This window comes from Onychomys torridus, chromosome 3, assembly GCF_903995425.1.
Source record: "Onychomys torridus chromosome 3, mOncTor1.1, whole genome shotgun sequence".
Taxonomy (NCBI): Eukaryota; Metazoa; Chordata; class Mammalia; order Rodentia; family Cricetidae; genus Onychomys; species Onychomys torridus.
In genome coordinates, this window is record NC_050445.1 from 130888306 (window position 1) to 130915021 (window position 26716).

At 38.4% G+C, this 26716-nt stretch overlaps 1 gene segment (V, D, J or C); it reads right to left on the minus strand.

Moving 5' to 3' along the window:
• Positions 1–7249: 7249 nt before the first annotated feature.
• LOC118580244 lies at positions 7250–8002 on the minus strand. The segment is given in 2 exon segments: positions 7250–7581; positions 7954–8002. Coding segments are annotated over 2 exon segments (381 nt in total).
• Between the last annotated feature and the right edge of the window lie 18714 nt (positions 8003–26716).

Here is a 26716-nt window from a genome sequence, read left to right on the forward strand (position 1 = left end):
TCTATTTTATTGATTTTAGCCCTCTGTTTGATTATTTTCTAAAGTCTAGTCCTTGTAGGTGTGTTGGCTTCTTTTTGTTCTACAGCTTTCAGGTGTGGTACTAAGCTCCTAGTATGAGATCTCTCCAAGTTCTTCATGAAGGCACTTAGTGCTATCAACTTTCCTCTTAGCATTGCTTTCATAGTGTTTGATAAGTTTGGGTATGTTATGAGTTCCTTGAATCCTAGGAAGTCTTTAACTTCTTTTTTTATTTCTTAATTGACCTAGCGTTAATTCAGTAGAGAGTTATACAGTTTTCATGAGTCCATAAGCTTTCTGTTGTTTCTGTTGTTGTTGAAATCCAGCTTCAATACATAGTGGCCTGATAAGATATGGTGTCTGTTGAGACATGCTTTGTGGCCAAGTATATGGACAGTTATGGAGAAGGTCCCAAGAGTTCCTGAGAAGAAGTTATATTATTTTGTGTTTGAGTGAAATGTTCTGTAGATATCTGTTAGGTATATTTGAGTCATCTGTTAGTTCTGTTATTTCTCTGTTTAGTTTCTGTCTGTATGACCTGTTCATTGGTAAGAGTGGGTTATTAAGTATCCCACTATTATTGTGTGGCCTATGTGTGTTAAGTTTTAGTAATGTTTCTTTTACAAATGTGGGAGCCATTATATTTGGGACATAGATGTTCAGAACTGAGACCTCATCTTGGTAGTTTTGGTTTTCCTTTGATAAATGTGAAATGCCCATCTTTATCTCTTTTGATGAATTTTGTTTGGAAGTCTATTTTATTAGATATCAGGATAGCTATATCAGCTTGCTTCTTAAGTCCAATTGATTGTGAAATCTTTTTCTAACCCTCTTAAACTGTGTCTTTTATTGGCAAATTGTGTCCATTAATATTGTGTGTGTGTTTGTCTGTCTGTGTGTGTGTGTGTGTGTGTGTGTGTGTGTGTGTGTGTTTCTGTGTTTACCTTTTTTGTGTTTTGGTCCTGTGACATTATCTATCATTTGTCTTTTTGTATGTATAGTTAACCTCCAAGATTGGAGTTTTTCTTCTAGTACCTTCTGTAGGGCTGGGTTTATGGATAGATATTGTTTAAATTTGACTTTGCAAGAAATATATCATTTTCTCCATCTTATGGAGACTGATAGTTTTTCTGGGTGGATTAAGAATGTCTGATTTGACCCACATTATAGTATGCTACTATTTCTCCTAACCATTGGGTCACATTGTAGATGTGGAATCTTGCTTAATGAACCTCTTCTCTCTGAGTCTGCATTTATATCAGGTCATATATTATTCAAATCCAAGCAGTCAACTTTGTGATTGATTCAGAGAAATAAATTTCAGTTTCCATAGTATTTCATACTTTAATTCTGTCTCCACTACATTCCCATCAAAATTTATCAGCTATATATTGAACAGTTGAAAACTATGTGCCTACCAGTGTCTCACTAACTAAAACCTTCCAGTCTTCTGAATCACTTTATCCCTAAAAGCAAATCCATGGTTTTTGATGTTGTTGTTTTGGTTTGGTTTGGTTTGGTTCTACTTTCCACTAAAGATTTGATATAAAAGTCTGGTTCCCACACTTAATTTGAAGGCTTGATTTTTAATTTTGAAATTGATGGAAATTTGAGAAAATATTCTGTTTTACATTAACACATTTTGGTGGAGAAAATCCAAAGTTCTTTGACCAGAGTTTTTTGCGATGTTTAAAGAGCACTTAGAATTTTGAAACCTCATTAATGTCATTGGACAGTTGTACCTAGTGGTATGACAGCCCCTACTGAAGAATTATGTATGCTGTGGAAGAGCAGGAGGGACTGTAGAATGTAAAGTTACTGAATGAACCAGGAAAACTTACACTCTTTTCTTGGGATTCAAAGTCTTGTTAACAAAATAATTCAAAAGCAAACTTGAAAGAAAGCTTACTAGAATTGGAGAGTCAAACAATATGGTAAACAAAGTGTATATCTCACTAGCTGAGAGAAGAGAGATAGAAAAGAGGTAGAGACAAACCAAGTCCCTTTAGTTAGCCCTGGAGACTAGCAAGCCACTACATGGCAGAAAGAGGAAGGGAACATCAGAAAACAATGAGAAAAGCCAAAGAGTAAATGGAAGCATGTGTAGGAAAGAACTAGAAAGAGAAAAGGGAAAGTTGTACTTTTTTTCTTTCTTTTATTTTTATCTTTATTTTTCTTGTTGTTCTTTTATCCCAATCAAAATTACCCCTCCCTCCCCTCTTCTTAGTTCCTGTTCATATTCTCTCTTCCCCACAACCCCATCCACTCCTGCTCACCTGTTCTCTTCAGACACAGGTGAGCCTCCCATGGATATCAGCCAGCCATGGTATATCAAGTTGCAGTGAGACTAGGGACCTCCTCTTCTATTAAGGCTGGATGAGGCAATCCAGTAGGAGGAAATGGTCCCCTAATCAGGCATCATAGTCAGAGACAAACCCCTGCGCTCACTGTAAGAGTCTCACAGAAAGACCAAGTTACACAACTGTAACAAAATTGCATTTTTCTTAGCAACTATGAAAAGCTAGCAGGCTCTCCATGAAAGGCTCTGAAGGAGACTCTAACAGGAGCAAACTGGGGATGACAAAAATACACTGTCCGATTAAGCAGTTGTCCCTCTGTGTTCTCCTTGTCCATATCTGCTGTGCTTATCAGCCATCCAGAATATTACCCGTCTGAGGAACAATGCCTGATGCCTTGATCTTAATTTTGATTGAGGAGCCACTGGTAGTCAAGGTAAGACTATATCTGAGCATTGATCTCAGACTTGCATGGATGGATCTCCTTACAGAAAAATATGTATGCTTAGATGTATGCAGCTGTTTGAGAAGCGTCAAAAATTAAGTAAGGGCCACCTTTCTGAATAAGATAATATAAAATATCTTCATGCTTTAAGCACTAAACGAAGAGGAGATTGTTATGAAATGCAGGATTAGTGATGGGGGCACTGTATGTAGAAATCAGAGGCTTTCTAAGACAGGGTCAGAGACCATTGTAATAGACACTCTTTGGAAAGGTTATGGAAAATCAGCTTGGACCACTCCTTAACATATAGAAGTACAAAACACACACACACACACACACACACACACACACACACACACACACACATTCATATTAATTTTTGAAAGTTTTTATTCAGTAAAAGCATGAACTTGATCTTAAGAAGTTTCCTGATATTTGTTCTCCCCAAGATAACCCCTTAAGGATATGATCAACCAACCCTTGAAACAGTCATTCTATGAGACATATTAAATCTAACTCTGAATTATTTGGTAATATTCATACAAATTCTTAATAATATAAAAGAGTTATAGTATAGTTAGGCTATACTGGGCATTATGCTTGTTCCAGAAGCTGTACCTTGCCAAACAAATATCCCAGAGACAGGTTTAAGATACTTCTTTTCAAGATGTTGACCAGAGGTATCCCCCCAAAAAAGTGGGCAATTATGATTGTTCTTGGTTACTGTAGTAGTTTAAATGAGAATGTACCCCAGAGGTTCAAGTGTCTGAATACTTGGTCACCAGGATGCTCTCACTGTACGTATTGGAAAGGTGGGCTTGCTAGAAGAAGTATGTTACTTGGGGAAAGATTTGAGATTTTAAAGTTATACATCATTCAAATTTTATTCTTTACTTCCTACTTGTAGTTAGAGAATTGAGCTTTCGCCTGCTGTTCCAGCCTCCATTCCTTCTCCACACCATCACACCATCATGTGCTGTGGATATTGTTCTGTATAAATAAAGTGCTGATTGGCCAGTAGCCAGGCAGGAAGTATAGCTAGGGCAAGCAGAAAAGGGAATGCTGGGAACAAAAAGGCTGACGAATGTTATCTATTGCCTGTGTTTTCATGGGTGTATCTGACTTCCTTAGGTTGGAATTTTCCTTCTAGTGCTTTCTGTAGGGCTGGGTTTGTGGATAAGTATTGTTTAAATCTGGTTTTGTCTTGGAAGGTCTTGTTCACCCCATCTATGATGACTGAAAGTTTTGCTGGGTATATTAGTCTAGGCTGGCATCCATAGTCTCTTTGCATCTGCAAAGATGCAAGGTATAGATTTATAGAAATGGGTTAATTTAAGATAGAAGAACTAGATAACAAGAAGCCTTCCATGGCCATACAGTTTGTAAGCAATATGAGTCTCTGTGTGTTTACTTGGTTGGGTCTCAGCAGCTGAGGGACTGGAAGGTGAGAGAGATTTGTCCTGACCATGGGCCAGGCAGGACTGGAGAAAACTTCAGCTAAAAATGGCGCCCAACAGGTTGGCAAGAGTTTCCACCTAAAACCTGAGAAACAAGACTGTAAAGGGGAGCTAAAAACAGTTATTTCTCTCAAGATAGTGGCAGCCTGCAGGTTTGAGCTACTATGGTGGGCTCATGGCGTGCAAGCTTGACTGGCAGTATAGCAGGAAGGAGGTGTCTCTAAGCTGCACATTACATTGCTGCTGTGTGGTGGATTTAGCCTTCGCTAGTACAAAACAAAAAGGTTTCTGGGTTACACACTGCTTGGATAGAAGCATAGACCCACTATGGCTCCCAGCAATAGTGGTGACTTATCTGCACCATGTTGAAAAACTAAATTGGGTGGAGCTAGCAGCCAAGACTTCTACTTTAGTACTAACCACTGAAGTTTAAAACAATAGTTACACAATAAAACAGTTTCAGATGAAACAAGATTTTAAATAGTTTACAATGTGTGTAAAAATGTACATAGGCTTGAAAGAGAATAAAAGATATATGTGCAGTTATATAAACAAATAGATAGTTTTTTAAAATAAAGTCTTTGAAGAGGCAATAAAGGTAGTATAAAAAATAAACCATGTAAAGATGGATATTACACAGAGACCCTGGATTGTGTTGTCTTTGGGATTCTTAACTACAGAAAAACATTTGATAGTAAAGGCTGTTGAGTTAAGCCAATATGTAAATTTTAAAAGTACCTTGACTTCAAAATTTGGATGTAAGGATATGTTGCTTTGGAAAGGAGGCTCTGCTTTTGTTTCCACAGAAAGCCAGAAGCTATGGATTTGTTCCAGGTTAAGATACATCAGGTTTGGCCAGCCAAGATCACCTGAAAGGTCTCCACTGACACTATGGCCCAGATGATCCAACATCCAGAATGGCTCAGACAATACAGCCTCACAGACTACCCCATAAGCCTAAAATTTTCTTTGTGTACCCATAAGATACAGCACCCCCTTTCAGCATGAAGTAGAATGAAAATTCCCAAATATACCAAGCTGACTTAGGAGATGGAATTTGGCTCAGTCCTTCTCTAAACTCAAGCATATTGCCCCCACCCCCAACCCCCAAAAAAGGATGAGAGATTTTTCTGTCCCATATCAGAAGAGCCCTCTGGTGTGAGACAGAGCAAAAGTAATGCTTTTACTTAAAGAATGTTGATTATAAATTTGATCTCTTTCTAAAGAAGAAAAGGGAATATAGATCTGGATTTCTTTGAGTTCCAGGCCACACTGGAAACAGAGCCAAGCCTGGTGACATACACCTTTAACCCTAGGACTTGAGATCTCATGTCTTGCTTGGAAAAGACACATACCTTTAATTCCAAGAAGTGATGGCAAGAAGCAGGAAGGTATATTAGGCATGGGGACCAGGAACTAGAAGCTTTTTAAGCTTTTAGACTTTTGAGAAGCAGTTCAGCTGAGATCCATTTGGGTGAGGACTCAGAGGCTTCCAGTTTGAGGACACAAGATCAGGTGAGAAGTTGGCAAGGTGAGGTTGGATGTGGCTGGTTCTATTTCTCTGATCTTTCAGCATTTACCCCAATACCTAGTTCCAGGTTTGTTTTTATTAATAAGACCTTTTAAGATTCATTCTACAAAAAATAATACAATTCCCAACCAGAATTTTATGATGAGAAGCTATTTCTACAGACACCACCCACATTTGTAAAAGGATGTGGAGAAATCAAGTCAGTATTGAGACCTGAGAATGGAGACCTCGAGGTTAGTTTTTGCTGTGGAGAAAGGTGTTATATGAGCTGCTGAGGGGTAAAAATAAATTAACATTGTTACCAAACTGAGAAACTCCTGAACTGCAATAATGACATGGATGTAAGATTTGATCATGTGACCACGAGTAGCACAGGTGTTATGGGATTTCCAACAGCTTTTTAAAATTCAGCTTAAGGCCTGCCCCACAGGAAAAAACACATGCCTGATGGTGCAAATCTGCACAAGAGTCAAAAGTTTCAGAGTTCACAGCCTTCAAGAGCCAAACAAGTATTAATATTTTGCTAAACTGACTCAGTGTCAAATTGTCTTCAAATTGATATTTCTCTATATAGAGATTAGTGCAACTTTCAGATCATATCAGAAAAGTTTCTTTGAGCAGTAGATGGTGACTGAGACAGAAACTCACAAATAATGAAAGTGCAGAGAGAAAGTGTTAGTGCTGTGCTCAACTACAAATAGGGAATCTCATTGTATCTCATTTCCAAGGCTCAGAGAACATTACAGAAGAGGTTGCAGAAAGACTGTAAGAACAGAAGCTGTTTATTGTTCATTTGTATTTTATTTTTTGGGAACTGTCTATTTCATTAGCCCATTTATGGATTGGTTATTAGATTTCTTGTTGGATAATTGGTTGGTTGTATTTTTAGCTCTTTGTCTGTTTTTAGATAATAATTTCTTGTGAAATACATAAGTACCACTTGTTCTGAGGACTCAGTTACTCCTTGGGTTGAATCTTTCATCAGCTTCCTCTTACAAAGTCTCAAAGCATCTCCTATTGCTACATAATGTGGAATAATATAATGTGTCCCAAACCCATCCTATCAACCTGTCCTCAATAAGCAAACGTGAAATTAAAGTAATAAAAAAAAAGAAAATTTTATGCAATGTGGCCATTTTGGAAAATGGGACAAATGCATCCTAGAACTATCTGAGGCTTGTGCAGTCATGAAATGAAATTAAAGATTACACACACTGGGCAAAAAAATATGCACATTGAAGTGGTCCTTCTCAAGATGTGGTCCTTCTACCATCTTCCATAACTGACTGCACTTTTAGCATCCAAGCTGCTGCCACTCCATCTCCCAGCCTGCATTCTCCTGAAACCCCCTCTCCCAGGGGTTCATTGTTTCAATAGCTGAAAGTCAGAGGAAAACACGTGTTCCTTAAGTATATTTTCAGCCATGTTAACTGTACCATGTTGCATGCAAAACAAGGAACTTATGTGGCAGCTTCATCAATTCAGGCAGGCAGGTTTTTGTTCAGGGATGTATCACTGTGGGAGGATTTTCAAGCCACTGCTGACAGTAATAAACACCCACATCCTCAGCCTCTACTCTACTGATCTTTAGAGTGAAGTCTGTTCCTGACCCACTGCCACTGAACCTGTTTGGGACTCCTGAGGCAAGAGTAGACATCCAATAGATCAGGAGCTGAGGAGACTGGCCTGGTCTCTGCAGGTACCAATTCAAGTAAGTTTTGCCATCACTATATAGGAGACTCTTACTAGACCTGCAGGAGATGGAAGCTGACTCTCCAAGAGTGGCAGGACTGGAGAGTGCAGGCTGGGTCATCACAATATCCCCACTGGCTCCTGGAATAACAGAAATGAAAGGTTATATACAGACAAAATGATGCAATGAAATAATTTTTCCTTCCTATTATTTTCTACTTACTGTATTCTTGAATTTTATTTATATTCTAAAACTGTTTAACATGAAACACCTATGTAGAGAGATCATAGAAACTACCTAGAAATCAGTGGTACCATCTGCATAAATACTTGTCAGAGTTGCCACAAGAGCACATGTTCTCCTCCCTTTGCCCTCTAAACCTCACAAGCACTTTTCTCGGGTATAATACTGGCAGTCTCACACATGTACAGAACAAGTGTCTGCATCAGTAGGGTCCCTGAATTCCCCAGTCTTCCCACAATCTCCTTCTTCATCTTTGTTTCTCTCCTTACCAGAGATAGAGAACACAAGCAGCCCTAGGAGCTGAGCAGGGCACCACATTCTGAGAACTTGGTTTGAAGAGTCCTGAATAATGAGGGCAAAAAGTGGGGCTAGCTTTTGTCCTGGACATGCAAGAAGAGGTCCTCCCTAAGGAGCAATATGCAAATTCCGAGGTTAGTACAGCTGTGTGAAAAGAACCAAGGGACAGAAAGGACTACTCTTAAGAGTGAAGACACAGGCCAGGCAATGGTGGCAGAACCTTTAATCCCAGCACTCAGGAGGCAGATCTAGGTAAGTTAGAGGCCAGCCTGGGCAACAGAGTGAGTTTCAGGAAATGCACAGAGAAAGCTGGTCTAAAAAAAAAAAAAAGAATGGAGAGAGAAAAGAAGGGTCCTATGGATACCGTCTCTGGTGCCTATACCTGGGGTCAGATGGATTGCACTGTGAAAACTTGGTTCTGAGTGAATGGAAACATACATGGTCTAAATGCCCAGGACATGCCAAGAAAGCACCACAGAACCAAGGCAATCTGATCAACACTCTTTGTATTTGCCAATGTTTTCAGTATAGCATCTTCCTGTCTAAGCTTATCTGATTTTGTTTGCTTTATTTTTGTCAGAATCTAATAAAGAAAACTAAAGAGATAAGTAATCTTCATTTCTGCATGACAAAGGACTCTCTCTCTAATGACTATTTACAAGTATGTTGAAACATTAAAAAGTGAAAAAGAGGAATGTAGTTATGCAAACACATATATAATTCCCAATAGAATTTGTTACTCAAGTCGAATCTTGGTTAGATAAACAGAATGTCTAGCATTTAGTTAGGGACTCAAATAGGCAAACACAATAATCCATGAGCTAATTCAGTTTGAAGATTTAATGTTATTTGTTCCATATTAGAATTTGAGAAATTAGTACAAATTTTCTGAGACTGAAGTCCTAGGGCCTTAGCTAAAGAATATGTGTTCAAATCTATATAGTGATATCTTTTAGAAATCTGTATGATTACAAATTTTGTGTTTATTATATAAAAAGCAATAGTGTATGCATCTATTGCTATAGAAAACATGTTTCATCACATGTTAGAAACTTTGGGGCATGGAGAGAGGACACATCACACATGGGTCAGTGAGCTTTTTACTTGATATTTTCAGTCTTCTCTGGAAGTTTTTTTTTCTTTGATAATTTCAAACATGTGTGCAATAAAACGTGGTCATATCTCCTCCTCATTTTCTACCTGTATGTGCTTTTCTAATTCCTTGCCCTGCTAATGCTATGTCTTCTCTTTTTGTTTTGTGTTGTATGGTGATATTTATGCTGAAATGTGATTGTATTTGTACGTTAATAACTAAAGTTGCCTGGAGATCACAGGTCAAAGTAAGCCATTAGCAGAGTCAGGCAGTGGTAGCACACACCATTAATCTGATCACTTGGTAGACAGAGTCTCTATGTGGTCAAGGACAGAGTCAAACATAGTGACTTGAACCTTTAGCCCCAGTACCAACCATAGAGACCTAGATGTCTGTGTAGACAGGCAGTGATGAGGAAGTCATGTGGTTGGGTTTAGAGCCAATGAGAAGGCAGAACAGAAAGACAATAAAAAGAAAAGTCAGACAGAAAGAAGCTCTCTCTGGGGAAGCGAACGCATGAGGTGGTAAGATAAGTTGGTCATGGCTCTCTGATCTCCTTGGCTATTAACTCTGTATTTGGCTCTGTGTTTCTTATTTACTAAGACTGTTTAGAATTTCGTCTACAGTGTTGTTTCTTGATAAGCCATTAAGTCTAAATGTTACATTCCAAGTGGTCATGGGGGTAGGCCTATAAACTGGATCTTGGGAAACCTATCAATGGTCATACTCCAAAAGGTACTGAACCTCCCTCCCCCAGCATCATTCAACTGCCAGGAAATTCTCAGAAAGGGATGGAGGCTGGAGAGCACTTCCCAAATGAATAGCTATATTTTGGTGTCCTTGACCTTGTGCAGGTTAGAACAGCAGCTATGACTGCATGATGCTGGTATTTACTAAATGATTGTGCTGACAAATTGCTTTCTGATACTTACATTTATATCCACTGCCCTTGGTGGTTCACAACCTCAGTTACAGAAGCTTCTTTTTGCAACAGGTAGCACTCAATGCAGAGAAATTTAACTGTTCAAAGTGCTGACAGTAAGAGACTGAGTACCAGGTTCTAAATGTCACTATTTTTTTTTTATCACCAACACTGCACCACACTTATGCATATCACACAGCCAGGAAAAATATTTCTAATTGAAAATAGATTCTTATATCATATTATACATTGCAACTAGAGATTGGTTCCTCCACTCCTTCTAGTTTCTCTAGATTCCCTCTTCCCCAGATCAAATCCTAATCCATTTCTCCTTTAAAAAAGAACAGGTCTCTAAAAGACACCAGACAAACAGTACAAAACAGGATGCAGTAAGATAAGATTAAAGCCCTCATATCAAGGATGGACAAGGAAACCCAATAGTAAGAAAAGTATCCCAAGAGCAGGCAAAAGAGGTGGAGATACACCTGCACCCACTGTTAGGAGTCCTACAAAAACACTAAGCTGAATCCTTAACATAAATGCAGAGGACCTGGTACAAGCCCATTCATGCCCCAGACCTGAATTTTCAGTCTCTGTTAGCCCATGTGAGCCTTGCTTAGTTGATTCAGTGGTCATGTTCTCTTAATGCCCTCCATCCTCTCTGACTTCTGCAGTCTTACCTCCCCCTCTTCCGCAGGGCTTCCCAATTTTAAGGGGCATGTCCATCTTCAGTGAATATCTCAAATTTAGTCTCTATATCTGCATATCTTAATACAAAAAATACTGTTTTTCATTTAACTCATGACATATCATGTTTATAACTGGAAAATATAAAAGAAGTTTACAATAGAAATAAAACAGTTTTGAATAAGGTAAAGATTTTCCTGTGTGAAATGTTCAATAGTGAAGGCTTATCATTCATCAAAGGAGGAAGCAAAATCTCCATAGTCGTAGAGATTCATAGAGGCTATGGAGGAGCCAGTCCTTTGGAGGCATTGAGAGGATTAAATTGAGCTGCCACCAGCTATCAGGACCACTAATTTCAATTAATTTTTTACTTAATCTTTTAAACAGGCATGGGGAGGGTGTAAGAATGTATTTAAAAGCATATGAAGATGGACCATGAACATACTAAAGAGGATACAACTGTCATTTTGCTCCATCCTTCTTCAACATGAGTGAACAAACAAGATACTCAGCTGGAATTTCCTCTGAGTGATTTTCTCCCCCTTGAAACTATTCTATGGAAATTTCACTGAGAGTTTTTCCTGTGGCCATTAATACAGTGTCATTTCATAAACATGTTTGTGCATGATGGTACAAAATGCATTATAATAAAATAAAAGAATAAAAACAGTTGAGAACTGGTTGTAACTTTTTATGTACAAATATAGTAACATCTGTAAGTAAATAGAATCAACTCTAATATAAATACCAATTCCCAATGCTCAGATGAAGCTTAGGAATTATCATTATATAAATAAGTACTCAAAACATGAAGGAAATTCCTTTGTGTTCTCTTAAAACCCTTCAAAGTATAATTATCCTGGAACATGGGAATTCTGAGTTAAAAGGGAAGATTTCAAAATACAGTTATACATCTCAGTGAGATGAGGAAGAACACATTCTAACAACTTGGTGATCAATGAGCGATGCTCAGTTTTAGGGGCAGGTTGTTCTACCACACTTCATATGTAAATCAACACAAAGAATGGGAAGATCTTTCCAAATGTCAGGATCATTTTGTCTCTCAAAGCCATGATCACTGATCTGCTTCCTCAATTTTGGGCAAGAGTTTTTCATTTGGCAGTAGAAGTTTCCTGATTTAAGTACTCTTAGTACTAAAGTCCTGTACTACTCCCTAGACTTTCAACAGAGGACTCTGGTTCCCTCATTGATTGAACTTGCTAAGGCAAGAATGACAATAATGACTACCAAATAATGTTGTATGTGTCTATTGCAACTTATCATTTCCATAGGAGATACACTACCACATAGAGCTTTTTGAAAATGTCTAGGTAATGGCTTCAGAAAGGACATAATATTTAAAACTGTAGAAGGAAGAAATATATTTATCTTCACAATATATCAATTTCCTTTGATAAACCAATATGGGTAAAGTTGAAACTAAGATATGAAACAGTGACTTGGGTTTCAGTTCCAGGTATCTTGTCAGAGGTGATCCATACTCCCCCATATTGCTCAGATCATGACCCCATGTACACATTCAAAATTTAGAAAAACATGGTATTTTCTGATTATCTTTTTAGCTGATTGTGTTAGATTTTCTTCAGGGCTATAGTACATTGTAAGAAATACTGGGGATTCCATGACAGTAGTAAGGTGTAGCATATTTGGGATTCCAGGATGGTTAAACTGAATGTGAAATCTGTACTGACCATGAGAGAATTTCAGAGAAAGACTGTACAGAAAATGGCATGTAGATCTTTGGAGGATGATCCAGTTTCTGCTGGCATCAGTGTCAGGTTGTGCCTTGACTGGCCTGAAGAGGATGGTAGTCCTATCCTCTGAAGCTATACACAGAGAGTAGATACTGGGTCTACACAATTGCACTGCTGCAACTGAAATGAAATATGGGACACAAGCAGACATGACTGTGCTGGAGGTTGCTTCTGCAAACCTATGAAAGAAAAAAAGCTTCGTTTTCCTTCCAATTCCTTGACAGATTGGTATTCAATATATAAGGAACTCAAACCCAGAATCATAATGAAATATTACTTCACAGTAATTAATAAGAAGATAATGGAGAAATCATAAAGTATTGAATTGTTAGTGGGTATGGAAATGATTATGGCCCATAGAATCCCAGGGATATGCCTGCCATTTGTCTGACCAGATCTACTCCAAGGTATATTCAGGAGAACTGAAGTTTAAAAGCAATGTGAAAGTTTGCACCCTACTGTTTACATCAGCATTATTCAATATAGGCAAAGAAGGGATAACGAAATTCTGTAATAGAACATACAATGAATTATAGAAATATCAGTATACATTCATACCCTGCTTAATAATTAATTGTGTCTAATGAATCATGAGACAATTTATTAATTGTGTAAGTCACAGATGCAACTTACATAAGCCTAGAATATAAAGTTCTCTACCTACCCAGGCTTAGGTTGTATGCCATTGTTCCTAAGCAAGGTACCTATAGACAAAAAGAATATATTGACTATTGGCCACAGTATTAATACAATGTAGGTAAGTATCAATTTAAGCATATCTAAACAACCAATTGATACAGAGTATATTACAGTATTAAAGGTAAAAGATAGTACACCTATAGAATGTACATGTTGTAAATGGACATTGTAAAAGTTCCTCTGAGGAAATCAGTGAGCGGCTAGAGGCTGAAGGTGAAGGTTTTTGCCACCATAGTCACTTCAGAGTCAAAGTCATGTGTCATGTGTCATGTGTCACCTGTCCCTGAGCTTATAGTTACAAGAGTAAATAATGTGCAGTTCTGGGATTCTCCACTGGAAATACACCTCAGTTTATGTCTGGTTCATCACTCATCACTCACTCTTCTGCTTCCGCAATCCAATGTATGTCTTAGACTCGGTGTGTGAATAATTGACTCCCACATGTGCATTCCATGTTCATTTATTACCTTCAACCAAAGTCTTCAAACCCTTTATTTTCCTTGCGATCTATCCAGTTTTTTGTTACCTTTAATTCATTCCAGTTCTACTGTATAGGACACTTGTTTCTGTTCTGTCTCCAGTTTACTTCCTAATCTTGTCCTTTTCCAACTCCTACTTTGAAATTCATATAACAGCCATTTTATTTCAGCATGCTGTGACTGATACTGCCCTAAACATTACACACTAGGCTTTCATTTTTGAGTAAGTTTAATAAAACTTATCCTGTAATGTGAAAACCAAGATGGACAGAACTTTCCTCTTTTGATTGCTTGAGGACAGTATAATCCAGTATTGTACCTCCTCCATACTAGAGAAGGAAGAAAGTTAGATAATGTGGAAATGAGAAGGGTAGAGTGGAGATGAAGTTTTTATTTGTTTAGATTTTCGTTTTGTTTTGCTTTATTTATTTTTTTAACTTTTTAATATTTTTATTTTATAATTAATTTAATTTTATGTATCAGCCACAGATTCCCCTGTCCTCCCTCCTCCCACCCCTTAGCCTCCCACCCCAATAAACCCCCTATTCCCACATCCTCCAAGGCAAGGTCTCCCCTTGGGAGTCAGCCTGGCCTGGTAGATTCAATTGAGGCAGGTCCAGTGCCCTCCTCCCTACACCAAGGCTGAGCAAAGTATCTCAGCATATGCCCTAGGTTCCAAAAAGCCAGCTCATGCACTAAGGACATGTCCTGGTTACACTGCCTTGGGGCCTCCTAAACAGTTCAAGCTAATCAACTGTCCCACCTATCCAGAGTTCCAGTTCCATGGGGGCTCCTCAGCTATTGGTTCACAGTTCATGTGTTTCCACTAGTTTGGCTATTTGTCCCTGTGCTTTTTCGAACAATGGGCTCAATATCTCTTGCTCATATAATCCCTCCTCTCACTTGCTGATTGGATTCCTGGAGCTCCATTTGGGGCTTGACGTGGATCTCTGCATCTGCTTCTATCAATCACTGGATGAGAGTTCTATCATGACATTTAGGGTGTTCAGCCATCAGATCACCAGAGTAGGTCAGCTGGGGCTTTCTCTCGACCATTGCCAGTAGTCTATAGTGGAGGTATCTTTTTGGATTTCTGGGGACCTCTCTAGCATTCTGCTTCTTCTTATTCCCATAGGGTCTTCATTTATCGAGGTATCTCTTTCCTTGTTCTGCCACTCTGTTCTTGATCCAGCTGGGACATCCTGCTCCCCTAAGCTCTCTTTCCCCCGACGCTTGCCCTCTATTACCAGTCCCCGCCCCGAGCTCAAGTCCAATTTGCTCACATAGATCTCATCCATTTCTCTGTTGTTGAGCGATCCCTGTGTCTTTCTTAGGGTCCTCTTTAAAAGGTAGCCTCCCTGGAGTTGTGAGTTGCAGTCCGGTTATCCTTTGCTTTACATCTAATATCCACTTACAAGTGAGTACATAACGTGTTTGTCTTTCTGAGTCTGGGTTACTTCACCCAGGATGATTTTTTCTAGTTCCATCCATTTGCCTGCAAACCTCATGATGCCATTGTTTTTTTTTTTTTTCTGCTGAGAAGTATTCCATTATGTATATGTACCACATTTTATTTATCCATTCTTTTGCTTGAAGAGCATCTAGGTTGTTTCCAGGTTCTGGCTATTACAAATAATGCTACTATGAACATAGTTGAGCATGTGTCCTTGTGGTATGATTAAGCATTCCTTGGGTATATGCCCAAGAGTGGTGTAGCTGAGTCTTGAGAAAGGTTGATTCCCAATTTTGTAAGTACGCACCATATTGATTTCCAAAGTGGCTGTACAAGTTTGCCTTCCCACCAATAGTAGAGGAGTTTTCCCCTTGCTCCACAGCCTCTCCATCATAAGCTGTCTTCTGTGTTTTTGATCTTAGCCATTCTGACAGGTATAAGGTGGTAACACAGAGTCGTTTTGATTTGCATTTCACTAATGATTAAGGATGTTGAGCAATTCCTTAAAAGTCTTTCAGCCATATGAGATTCTTTTGTTGAGAATTCTGTTTCTCTCTATAGCCCTGTTTTTAATTGGACTGTTGGGCATTTTGATGCCTAATTTCTTGAGTTCTTTATATATTCTGGATATCAGTGCTCTGTCAGATGTGGGGTTGGTGAAGATCTTTTCCCATTCTGTAGGCTGTCATTTTGTCTTGTTGACCATGTCCTTTGCCCTACAAAAGCTTCCCAGTTACAAGAGGTCCCATTTATTAATTGTTTCTCTCAGTGTCTGTGCTAATGGTGTTATGTTTAGGAAGTGATCTTGGGTGCCATTGAGTTCAAGACTGCTTCCAACTTTCTCTTCTATTAGGTTCAGATTAACTAGATTTATATTGAGGTCTTTGATCCACTTGGACTTAAGTTTTATACACGGTGACAGATGTTTTTGAGACAACTTTATAAATGAAACAAAGGAAGTTTTAAAAGTAATTACTAACTATGAAATGCAATATTTTTGCAATATACAATTGTGACAATACAGTGGAGACTGTGACACTACAATGGAGAAAACTTTTTCCCTTTGCCAGCAAGTATCAATTGGTAATAGCTTCTTATTTAGGAATGTGAATTTGTGTCCACTTCCCCTTATGCCTGGTAGGAGTCTGTCTGGCTTGAAGTTGTGCAGGTATGTGTGCACTATCACAACATTTTGAATTCATATGTGTATCAGTGCTGTTGTGGCTGGATGAACCTTTTTCTTACGAGCCACCAACCACCTCTGGCCCTCACAATCTTTCTGCCTCAAGAGGAATTTTAACTGTTGCAGGATATTTGATCACACTGTGAACACTAATATTGTATTATTTACTGGAAAAACCTGCTTCTAGTTGCAGTGTGGCTCAGCCCTAACACACACCTTTAAATCCAAGGGTTTTCTGATTGAATATTGTAAACAGATTTATATAAAATCTACCATATGTCAAAAGGCAGAGCAAGCAACCTTTTACAAGAAACAATAACAGAGATTAAGAGGGAGTCAGGAAGACTCAGAGAGAGATGAACAGAAATTAGGAAGGGGACTTTCAGTTGGGAGCATCTTGTTTGAAATGGATAGGAGGAAGCTCTTTTTTGGGAGATGATTGTGGATGAAGAAGGTCAGCTGGGTGTTTTCTCTGCCTCTCTATACTAGCAGGCTTTCACCTCAGCATCTAGCTCCTGATTATTTATTGGTAAAATGTTCCAATTGAAACTTTGATGAAAATAATATTTAACATGAGATTCTGTGCTACATACATACAATATATTGATCAGAAAACTCAATCTCTAAGAATACAATAATACACTACTACTAATAAAAAATAAATTACAAAGTTGATATATGAGTTTGGCAGAAGAAAACTTTGTGATTAAAATTATCCGTCCCCAAGTCTGATAACCTGAGTGTGATGCCTGGAATCCCTATGAAGCATGGTATTGAAGGCCAGGAGTTTTAACAAACTTTGTGTAGTTTCAACACCTAATTTAGGATTGGTCAGCTTGAACAAAGACAGGGAGGCTAATAGGCCCAGAACTTTAGAGCCAATGTTCCTTGATCCAGCCTTGAACTTGATGAATAATCAAGAGGCCTAATGGCAGAACAAAAAACCTGCCAGGTCTTTAGGAGTTTGTCTCCAGTCAAATCAGGCATATGAGAAAGGGGCTGGAAGTGTATCATCTTTATCATTGTGAAGTTTGTCATCTTTATTGTCTCTTTATGGCCCCTCATTCTATCTTTCTGCCTATCAATGATCTGTCCAACTCCTAATCCCTAATATTTCAAGTGAGATCTTTACAGGTTGTGGATCAATTTTTTTGTCAGTGTAACAAACACTTTTAAAAAAAATATTAGCACATCATTCTAAAGGGATTCTCAAGGTAATGTAGACCAGACCATTTAATTACATGTGTGTCAAATCTCAGTATCACAGATACTGTCCCATTTAACATTTTCACAGATCTAAGCCTCACATGTTCATCTTAGAAGACAGAACCTGATATTTCATATGCCGACAGGAAAGACTCAGACTGTAGCTACCTGGAAGTTCACCCTCTTTCTATTTTCCTTCTGTATCCCCTTTCTCTTCTTACCAGGAACCATAGTCTTAACTGCCTCAGGAACTGAAGAGCATACCTCATTGTGAGATGATGATCTAAGGAGACTGAACAGTCAAGACAAGATTACTAATTTACTTTTATCTCAAACCAGCAAGGGAAGGTCTTCCCTGTGAAGCAATAAGCAAATATCATGGTAGATTCAACAGTTTAGGAAGGAACAATTATTCAGGATTCTTATGTTTGAAAAGTCAAATAGGACCCTCAGACCTATCTGACTCTATTACCCCAGAACCAATGCTCAGAGTCATACCTACCTCTGCAAAAGAATACCAGCAGAAGCTTCCCATCCCACCTGTACACATCTCCTGTGGATTCCACAGACCATCTCCCACTGCCCTTCACTTCTGGCCTGATCTCTGTGTCCTAGCCCCCAAACCCCTGCTCAAGCACAAGCAAGCCTGCCTAAAGACAAGACAGGCTTCATGAAGATCTTCCCCACTCTATGTTACCTAACAGCCAATTCTCAGGGTCACCCTTACCTATGTTAGAGAACACTAGGGGGAGTTTCCCCTGACTTTTGCCCATGCCATCAGCAGATCTCTGCCTGATCTCCTCTCTCCCAGCCTCCAAACCCAGCAAGTATCCCCCCTGCTTTCCCCTTCACCTTGAACACACAAGCATAACAAGCAAGTAAAACAGGCAAGAATCAACCAACACACTGTCTGAAATTCCAGAATGAAAATGGAAACCAAGGAATAAAACTCTCACCCAAACAACACAAACCCCCAAATCAGAACCTAAACCTATAATCACCCAAAACCCAGATGCCTAGGTTTGAGCAACAGAACGTAATCAATAGCAGCCAGGACACCATGTCACCACCAGAGACCATCTGTCTTATCATAGAAGGCTCTGAATATACCAACATACCTGACACACAAGAAAAACACCTTAAAACCAACTATATGAAGATGATAGAGGTATGTAAAGAAGAAATGAAATATCAGTGAGGGAAATCCAGGAAAACAAACAATTGAAAGAAATGAATAAATACCTTAAGAAAAGCCAAGAAAAAATAAACAAACAATTGAAGGAAACAAATAAAACTGTACAAGACATAAAAATGGAAATAGACACAATAAAATAAACACAAACTGAGTAAATCTTGGAAATAAAACATTTAGGAATGAAAACAGGAACTACAGAGACAACCTTCACCAAAAGAATATCAGATATGGAAGAGAAGCTCAGGAATGGAAGATACAATAGAAGAAATGGATATATGGGTAGAAGAAAAATGTAAATCTAAAAAGTTCTTGACACAACACATCCAAGGAATCTGGAGCATATGGATAATAGGAATAGAGGAAGGAGAAGAATCCCAGCTAAAGGGCTCAGAAAATATTTTGAATAAAATCATAGAAGAAAATTTTCCTAACCAAAAGTAGAACATACCTATAAAGTTACAAGAAGCATACAAAACACCAAATAGATGGTACCTGAAAACAAAGCCCCCCCCCACTACATAATAATCAAAATACTAAACAGTATGAAGAAAGAATATTAAGATGCAAAGGAAAAAGACCAAGTGACATATAAAGGCCGACATGTTAGAATTAAAACTGACTTCTCCATGGAGACACTAAAAGCCAAAGGGGCCCTGACAGATGGCCATAACCAGAAAAACTTTAAACAAGTATCCCATGACAAGGTCATATTTAAACAATATCTAAAAATCCAGCCCTACAGAAGATGCTAGAAGGGAATATCCAAACCAAGGAGGTTAACTACCCCCATGAAAACACAGGAAATAATCTCATAGCAGCAAAAGCAAAGAAGGGAATTACAGACAAGCATACACACACACACACACACACACACACACACACACACACACACCCCAGCACCTCCACCACCACCACCACCACCAATAACAACAAAATAACAGGAATTAACAATCAATAATCATTGATACCTCTCAATAACAATGGACTTAATTCCAAATCAGAATCTCAGTTAAGAATGTTGCACTGCATAGCTGCCCTTTGCGTTATTCACATCACATAAGGTTTACTATTTAGTCCTTTCATTTTCATCTGTGTTCCAATATTTTATAGCTTCCTTGCTGATTTCTTCTTCAGGTCCATTTTACTAATAAGTGTGTGTGTGTGTGTGTGTGTGTGTGTGTGTGTGTGTGTGTGTGTGTATTTCTGTTATTTTTACTAGTTCTTCAGCTGTCACACACACATATGTGTGTGTGTATAATCATATATATACACATATGATTGCAAGAATAGTAATAACAAAATGTCATCAAATTGACATGGCTGCATTCTAGATGTTGAAACAATGTATGGATACAAATTCCTGAAATGAAGCTTTGTCTCCAAACACAGACTGACTGATTAGAATGACAGTGATGTGGAAAGGCTAGAATGTAGTTCAGACAGTATTTAGTCACCAGGAACAAGGTTCCAAAAAACTACTTCCTAATACTGAGTCATGTCTTCCCCCATTCCACCTCCCAATATTTTATTTTTTTATTTTAAATCCCTCAATGTATGTGTTATGTCAGAGCCTCCACACCCATTATTAATAAAACTCTAATCCTCCACGCCCTACATAGAGGTGCACTATAGTAATTCCATGTGAATTTCTCAATCCCATCAATGTAGGCTTTCATAGACCTGTACAGATCTTGTCTCCTGGACCTGGGTTCCAAGGACCTCAAATAATGGGGCTGACTACACTCCAATGCTGTAGACAACCTTGCTTCAGTTTCAGTGTACTCTTTTTTTTTCTTTTCTTTTTTTTTTTTTTTTTTAGTTATTTGAGACAGGGTTTCCCTGTATAGCTTTGAGCCTTTCCTGGAACTCACTTGGTAGCCAAGGCTGGCCTCGATCTCACAGAGATCCTCCTGCCTCTGCCTCCCAAGTGCTGGGATTAAAGGTGTGTGCCACCACTGCCTGACCCAGTGTACTCTTGTACAAGAATGAAACAAAGAAAGCAATGATTCAAGAAAGGTTATTTAAGTCCAGAAAAAAATATGATCAGAAAATCATGTAAATAAATGTCAGTGAGCACACACTATATATTTACAGAGCAGCCCTTTCCCAGAGCTTTCTCAGGACAGACCAATTTAAACACAACTGCTAGACATGTACTATAGATTATATCTGAGAAAGCATAAAAGCAAGGCAAAAGGCCAAATCCAGATGCAGGGTACACTGATCAGATTGGATTTATAGCTGTGTTCTGACCTCCAACAAGAATAAACATGTCTTCTTCCTTTCCAATTTGTATCCCCTTAATCTCCTTATGTTGTCATATAGCTCTGGCTAGAACTTCAAGTACTATATTGAATAAGTGTGGGGAAAGGGGACAGCCCTGCCTTGTTCCCAATTTTAGTGGTATTACTTTGAGTTTCTCTTCATTTAATTTGATGTTGGCTGTTGGCTTGCTGTAGATTGTCTTCATTATGTTTAGGTATGTTTCCTGTATTCCTGATCGCTCCAAGACCTTTATCATGAGGGGGTGTTGGATTTTGTCAAATGCCTTTTCTGCATCTAGTGAGATGATCATGTGGTTTTTTTCTTTGAGTTTGTTTATATGGTGTATTACATTGACAGACTTTTGTATGTTGAACCACCCTTGCATCCCTGGGATGAAGCCTACTTGATCATGGTGGATAATTGCTTTGATGTGTTCTTGGAGTCTATTGCCAGTATTTTATTGAGTATTTTTGCATCAATGTTCATGAGGGAGATCAGTCTGTAGTTCTCCTTCTTTGTTGCATCTTTGTTTGGTTTAGGAATTGCAGAAGACATGATAGTATACATGAGTGACCCCAAAAATTCAACCAAGGAACTGATAAAGCATATAAAAACCTTCAGCAACATAGCAGGATACAAAATCAACTCAAAAAAAAAAAATCAGTAGCCCTCCTATATACAATAGACAAACAGGCTGAGAAGGATATCAGAGATACATCACCTTTTACAATAGCCACAAATGATATAAAATACCTTGAAGTTACTCTAACTAAGCATGTGAAGAACCTACATGGCAAGAACTTTAAGTCCCTGAAGAAAGAAATTGAAGAAGATGTCAGAAAATGGAAAGATCTCCCATGCTCATGGATAGGCAGGATTAACATAGTAAAAATGGCAATCTTACCAAAAGCAATCTACAGATTCAACACAATCCCCATCAAATCACCAACGCAATTATTCACAGATCTGGAAAGAATAATACTCAGCTTCATATGGAAAAACAAAAAACTCAGGAGAGCCAAAAGAATCCTGTACAATAAAACAACCTCTGGAGGCATCATGATCCCCGACCTCAAGCTCTACTATAGAGCTCCCATAATAAAAACAGCTTGGTACTGGCATAAAAGTCGACATGTGGACCAATGGAATCGAATTGTAGACCCTGACATTAACCCTCACACCTATGAACATATAATTTTTGACAAAGAAGCCAAACATGTACAATGGAAGAAAGAAAGCATATTCAACAAATGGTGCTGGCAAAACAGAAGGCTGCAAATAGATCCATATCTGTCACCATGCACAAAACTTAAATCCAAGTGGATAAAAGACCTCAACATAAATCCAGTTACTCTGAACGTGATAGAAGGGAAAGTAGGAAGTAGTCTTGAATTCATTGGCACAGTATATCACTTCCTAAATATAACACCAGTAGTAGAGTCACTGAGAGAAACAATCAATCAATGGGACCTGTTGAAACTGAGAAGCATTTGTAGAGCAAAGGACATAGTCAACAAGACAAAGCAACAGCCTATAGAATGGGAAAGGGTCTTCACCAACACCACATCTGACAGGGCTGATATCCAGATATATAAAGAACTTAAGAAATTAGACATCAAAATGCCCAAAATTCCAATTAAGAAATGGGCTATAGAATTAAACAGAGCATTCTCAACAGAGGAAGTTCAAATGGCTGAAAGACACTTAAGAAATTGCTCAACATCCCTAATTATCTGGGAAATGCAAATCAAAACGACTCTGAGATACCACCTTACACCTGTCAGAATGGCTAAGATCAAAACCACTGAAAACAGCTTATACTGGAGAGGATGTGGAGCAAGGGGAACTCTCCTCCACTGCTGGTGGGAATGCAAGCTTGTACAGCCACTTTGGAAATCAATATGGTGCTTCCTTAGAAAATTGGGAATCCATCTCCCCCAAGACCTAGCTGTAGCACTCTTGGGCATATACCCAAGGAATGCTCAATCATACCACAAAGGCATTGGTGCAGCTATGTTCATATCAACATTGTTGGTAAAACCAGGACCTGGCAACAACCTAGATGCCCTTCAGCTGAAGAATGGATAAAGAAAATATGGTACATATACACAATGGAGTACTACTCAGCAGATAAAAACAATGACATCATGAGGTTTGCAGGCAAATGGATGGATCTAGAAAAAATCATCCTGAGTGAGGTAACCCAGACTCAGAAGGACAAACATGGTATGTACTCACTCATAGGAGGATACTAGATGTAAAACAAAGATGACTAGACTTTACAAAATTCCAGGGAGGCTTTGTAGAAAACAGGACCCTAGCAAAGACACAGGGATCACCCAATGATAGAGAAATGGATAAGATGTACATGGACAACCTGGCCAACAGTGGGAGTAATAAAGGGCAAGATTTGAGGGAAAGTAACTTAGGGGAGCATGAGATCCCAGCTGGATCAAGAACAGAAAGGGAGAACAAGGAATAATAGACCATGATAAATGATGACCACATGAGAACAGGAATAGGCAGAGTTCTGTAGAGGTCCCCAGAAATCCACAATGATACATCCTCTGTAGACTGCTGGTGATGGTCGAGAGAAAGCCTGATCTGACCTAGTCTGGTGATCAGATGGCCAAACACCCTAATGGTCGTGCTGGAACTCTCATCCAATAACTGATGGAAGTGGATGTATAGATCCTTGGCCAGGCCTCAGGTGGAGTTCCAGGTGTCCAATTCTTGAGAAAGAGGAGGGACTGTAAGAATGTGAATTGTTGACACCAAGATTGGAGAGGCACAGCGACAAATAGCCAAACAAATGGAAGCACATGAATTATGAACCAAAGGCTGTGGAGCCCCCAGCTGGATCAGGCCCTCTGGATAAGTGAGAATAGCTTGAACTGTTTGGGAGGCATCCAGGCTGTGGGACCGGGACCTGTCCTTAGTGCATGAGCTGACTATTTGGAATCTTGGGCTTACACAGGGACACTTTGCTCAGCCTGGAAGGAGGGGACTAGACCTGCCAGTACTGAATCCACCAGGTTTAAATGAATCCCCAGGAAAGTCTTGGTCCTGGAGGAGATAGGAATGGAGGGGAGGGGATTGGGGGAAGGTGGGAGTGGGGGCAGGAGTGGGGAGGACGGTGGAACCCATGGCTGTTGTGTAAAATTAAAACACAGATATAATAAAAAATAGAATAAACATGTATTATAAATTGAATGTAAATATTTGTGCAGGAGTCACAAAAACACATCCAAGAACAATCCAGGGGAAAATATTCATCTAAGATAAGAAAAAGTCTGCTTTTTTCCCCCCATGGGGCCTGTCAGTTCCCCAAGGGACTGTCCACCATGCATTGTTTGTTTGACCATGTTGTGAAATCAATGTGCCATTCAATATTAGCGTTTATATAGATCCTATAATAAGATCACTAAAGCACATGGCAGTTCTATTTTCAATGTTTTGAAAATTCTTTTGATGAACTGCCTTGTGGTCATACTGATTTATATTACGATGAATGCTTTACCTCTCACGATAGAGAGATATTTCATTATGATTTTTATTGGCATACACTTCATGATTAGTAACATTGAACATTTTTGTCTCATCCCTATTAGTCATTTGTATATTTTGAGAAATGACAGTTTGATTCTATTGCAGAATTTTGAATTTATTTGTTGTTGTGATTGTTTTGATTAAGGGTATTGATCTATAATATATCCTTTTGTCTTTTTATTTTGTATATTTGCCTGGGTTTTCAACCAAGGTTATGTAAGCAGTGTAGCATGTACTTGGAAGTGTTCTCTGACTTTGATGCTGTATAATAAAATGAGGCATATTTGTATTTGTTTTTCAAATTTATATTAGAATTCAGAAATTTGAGTGAGTAGGAATGCTGCAAAAAATTCACCAACTTGTTCATTTTATAGTATTTGCTTTTAGCTCTGTATGTATTCACTTTAAAATTTAGTCATATGCAAAAGATGCAAAATGACATAACCAACTCTGTTGTGATTATCTCTACTCAGACAACAGAAGGTATCATACAGGAAGCCACATTCTCAAATCTACATTTCTTCTCTTCCTGCTGCATAGTGATATAGGATAATGACTCTCTGAAAGTTTTATCACAAAGGAAGTTGTTGGGACAAGGTGATTTACTTGGGTCCAGTCTGTGTTCAGCATCATATTATAGAAAGGGGCCATATGTCCACTGTTTTCTTCCTTCCTTCATTTTCAAAGACTATTTCATATTTTTCTCTGAAGTGAAACAATACCCATCATTCCTTTGTCCCACTGTAGCCAACACTTTTGAGTAGCACAGGACTCTTGAATGATTCTACTTCTCCTAGTGGTTGGATGTATAACAAATCCAAGAACACATTAAAATCATACACCATGATAAAGTAGATTTCATCCCACAGCCTTTTATTTTTCTACTGAGAGGTAGAAAGGGCATGAATACTGATGGAAGGGTAGAAGGGAAGGAACTGGAAGAAGAAGAGAAAGGGGATACCATAATCAGGTTATATCATGAGAGAAAAATATATTTTCAATAAAAGGAGAAAAAAGAAAATATATAATCTAAATTAAATAAATACAAATAACTCGGTTGTCTCAAGGCATCTTTTTTCTATTTTGAACATCATAGTTATTATGATGGCTAGCACAAATCTTTCAAAATAGCTAAAGAATTAAAACAGTGACTATTAACTAAGATGTCAATCTTGGAAAAAAGAAAGGCTCATTCTGTGATTCTTTTGTTGTTATGGTTAGGGACCACAGAGAATGCACACAGTAAACAGAGATTAACCAATGTCAGCACTAAACCTCTGACACCAGAGAGAAATTTTGATTTTTTTTTTTTGAAAATGTCTTTTATCCCAAAGTTGTTTTGAAGGATGTGTAAGGTGAGACAGGGATGTAGAGGAAAAGAACAAAGTTAAAGCTATTTTTGTGTTTCTTACTCCTCTTCGTCTTCCTAGCTTCTGCCTTTTCCTCCCTGTCTTCATCTCCCATGATGCATCATAACCTAGTTGAATGTATTTCACAAGACAAAAGTCATTTTAACAAAGTGTTGATATAGTTCATCCTTCTGACAATTAAGAAGAAAAACTATACAATTATCTCTATAGTGTCTTCAAAATCATTTCTATTGGAGTCAATCACTATATATGATAAACTTCTAAGGAAACAAGGCATAGTCACAAAAATACCTTACTGTTTATAAAGGTCATGCAAATATCATAGTCATAATGAGTAAGAGAACACTGGACATTTTTATATCAGATTACAGAAAAGATCAAAATGTCACTGTCACCACTTTTATCTAAAATAATAGCAGAGATACACTAATTCTATTAATAAATGATCAATGAAAGACATGAGGTAAAATATTTGCTGATAATATTAGTATACAAATTCATAAATAAGGAATCTCAAAATAAATATTTAGAAGTAATTATAATAAAATCTGGCAATACACAAAGGGTAGTGGAATAGCTCTTGTATATTAACAGGCATACAAGTGAATACAGACTTTATCTGAATGAGCCACTTTTTAAGAAATATTTTTACATGCCTGAGTGGTTTGCTTGCATGTTTATAAGAACATTGTGTGCCTGTCTGGTGCTCTCAGAGGCCAGAAGAGGGTATTCTATCCCCTGGAACTGAAGTCAAAAATAGCTGTATGTGACTATATGAGTGCTGAGAATCAAACCCAGGTCCTCTTCAAGAGCATCAGGTGCTCCTAACCACTGATCATTCATTCTCTCCAGGTCCATG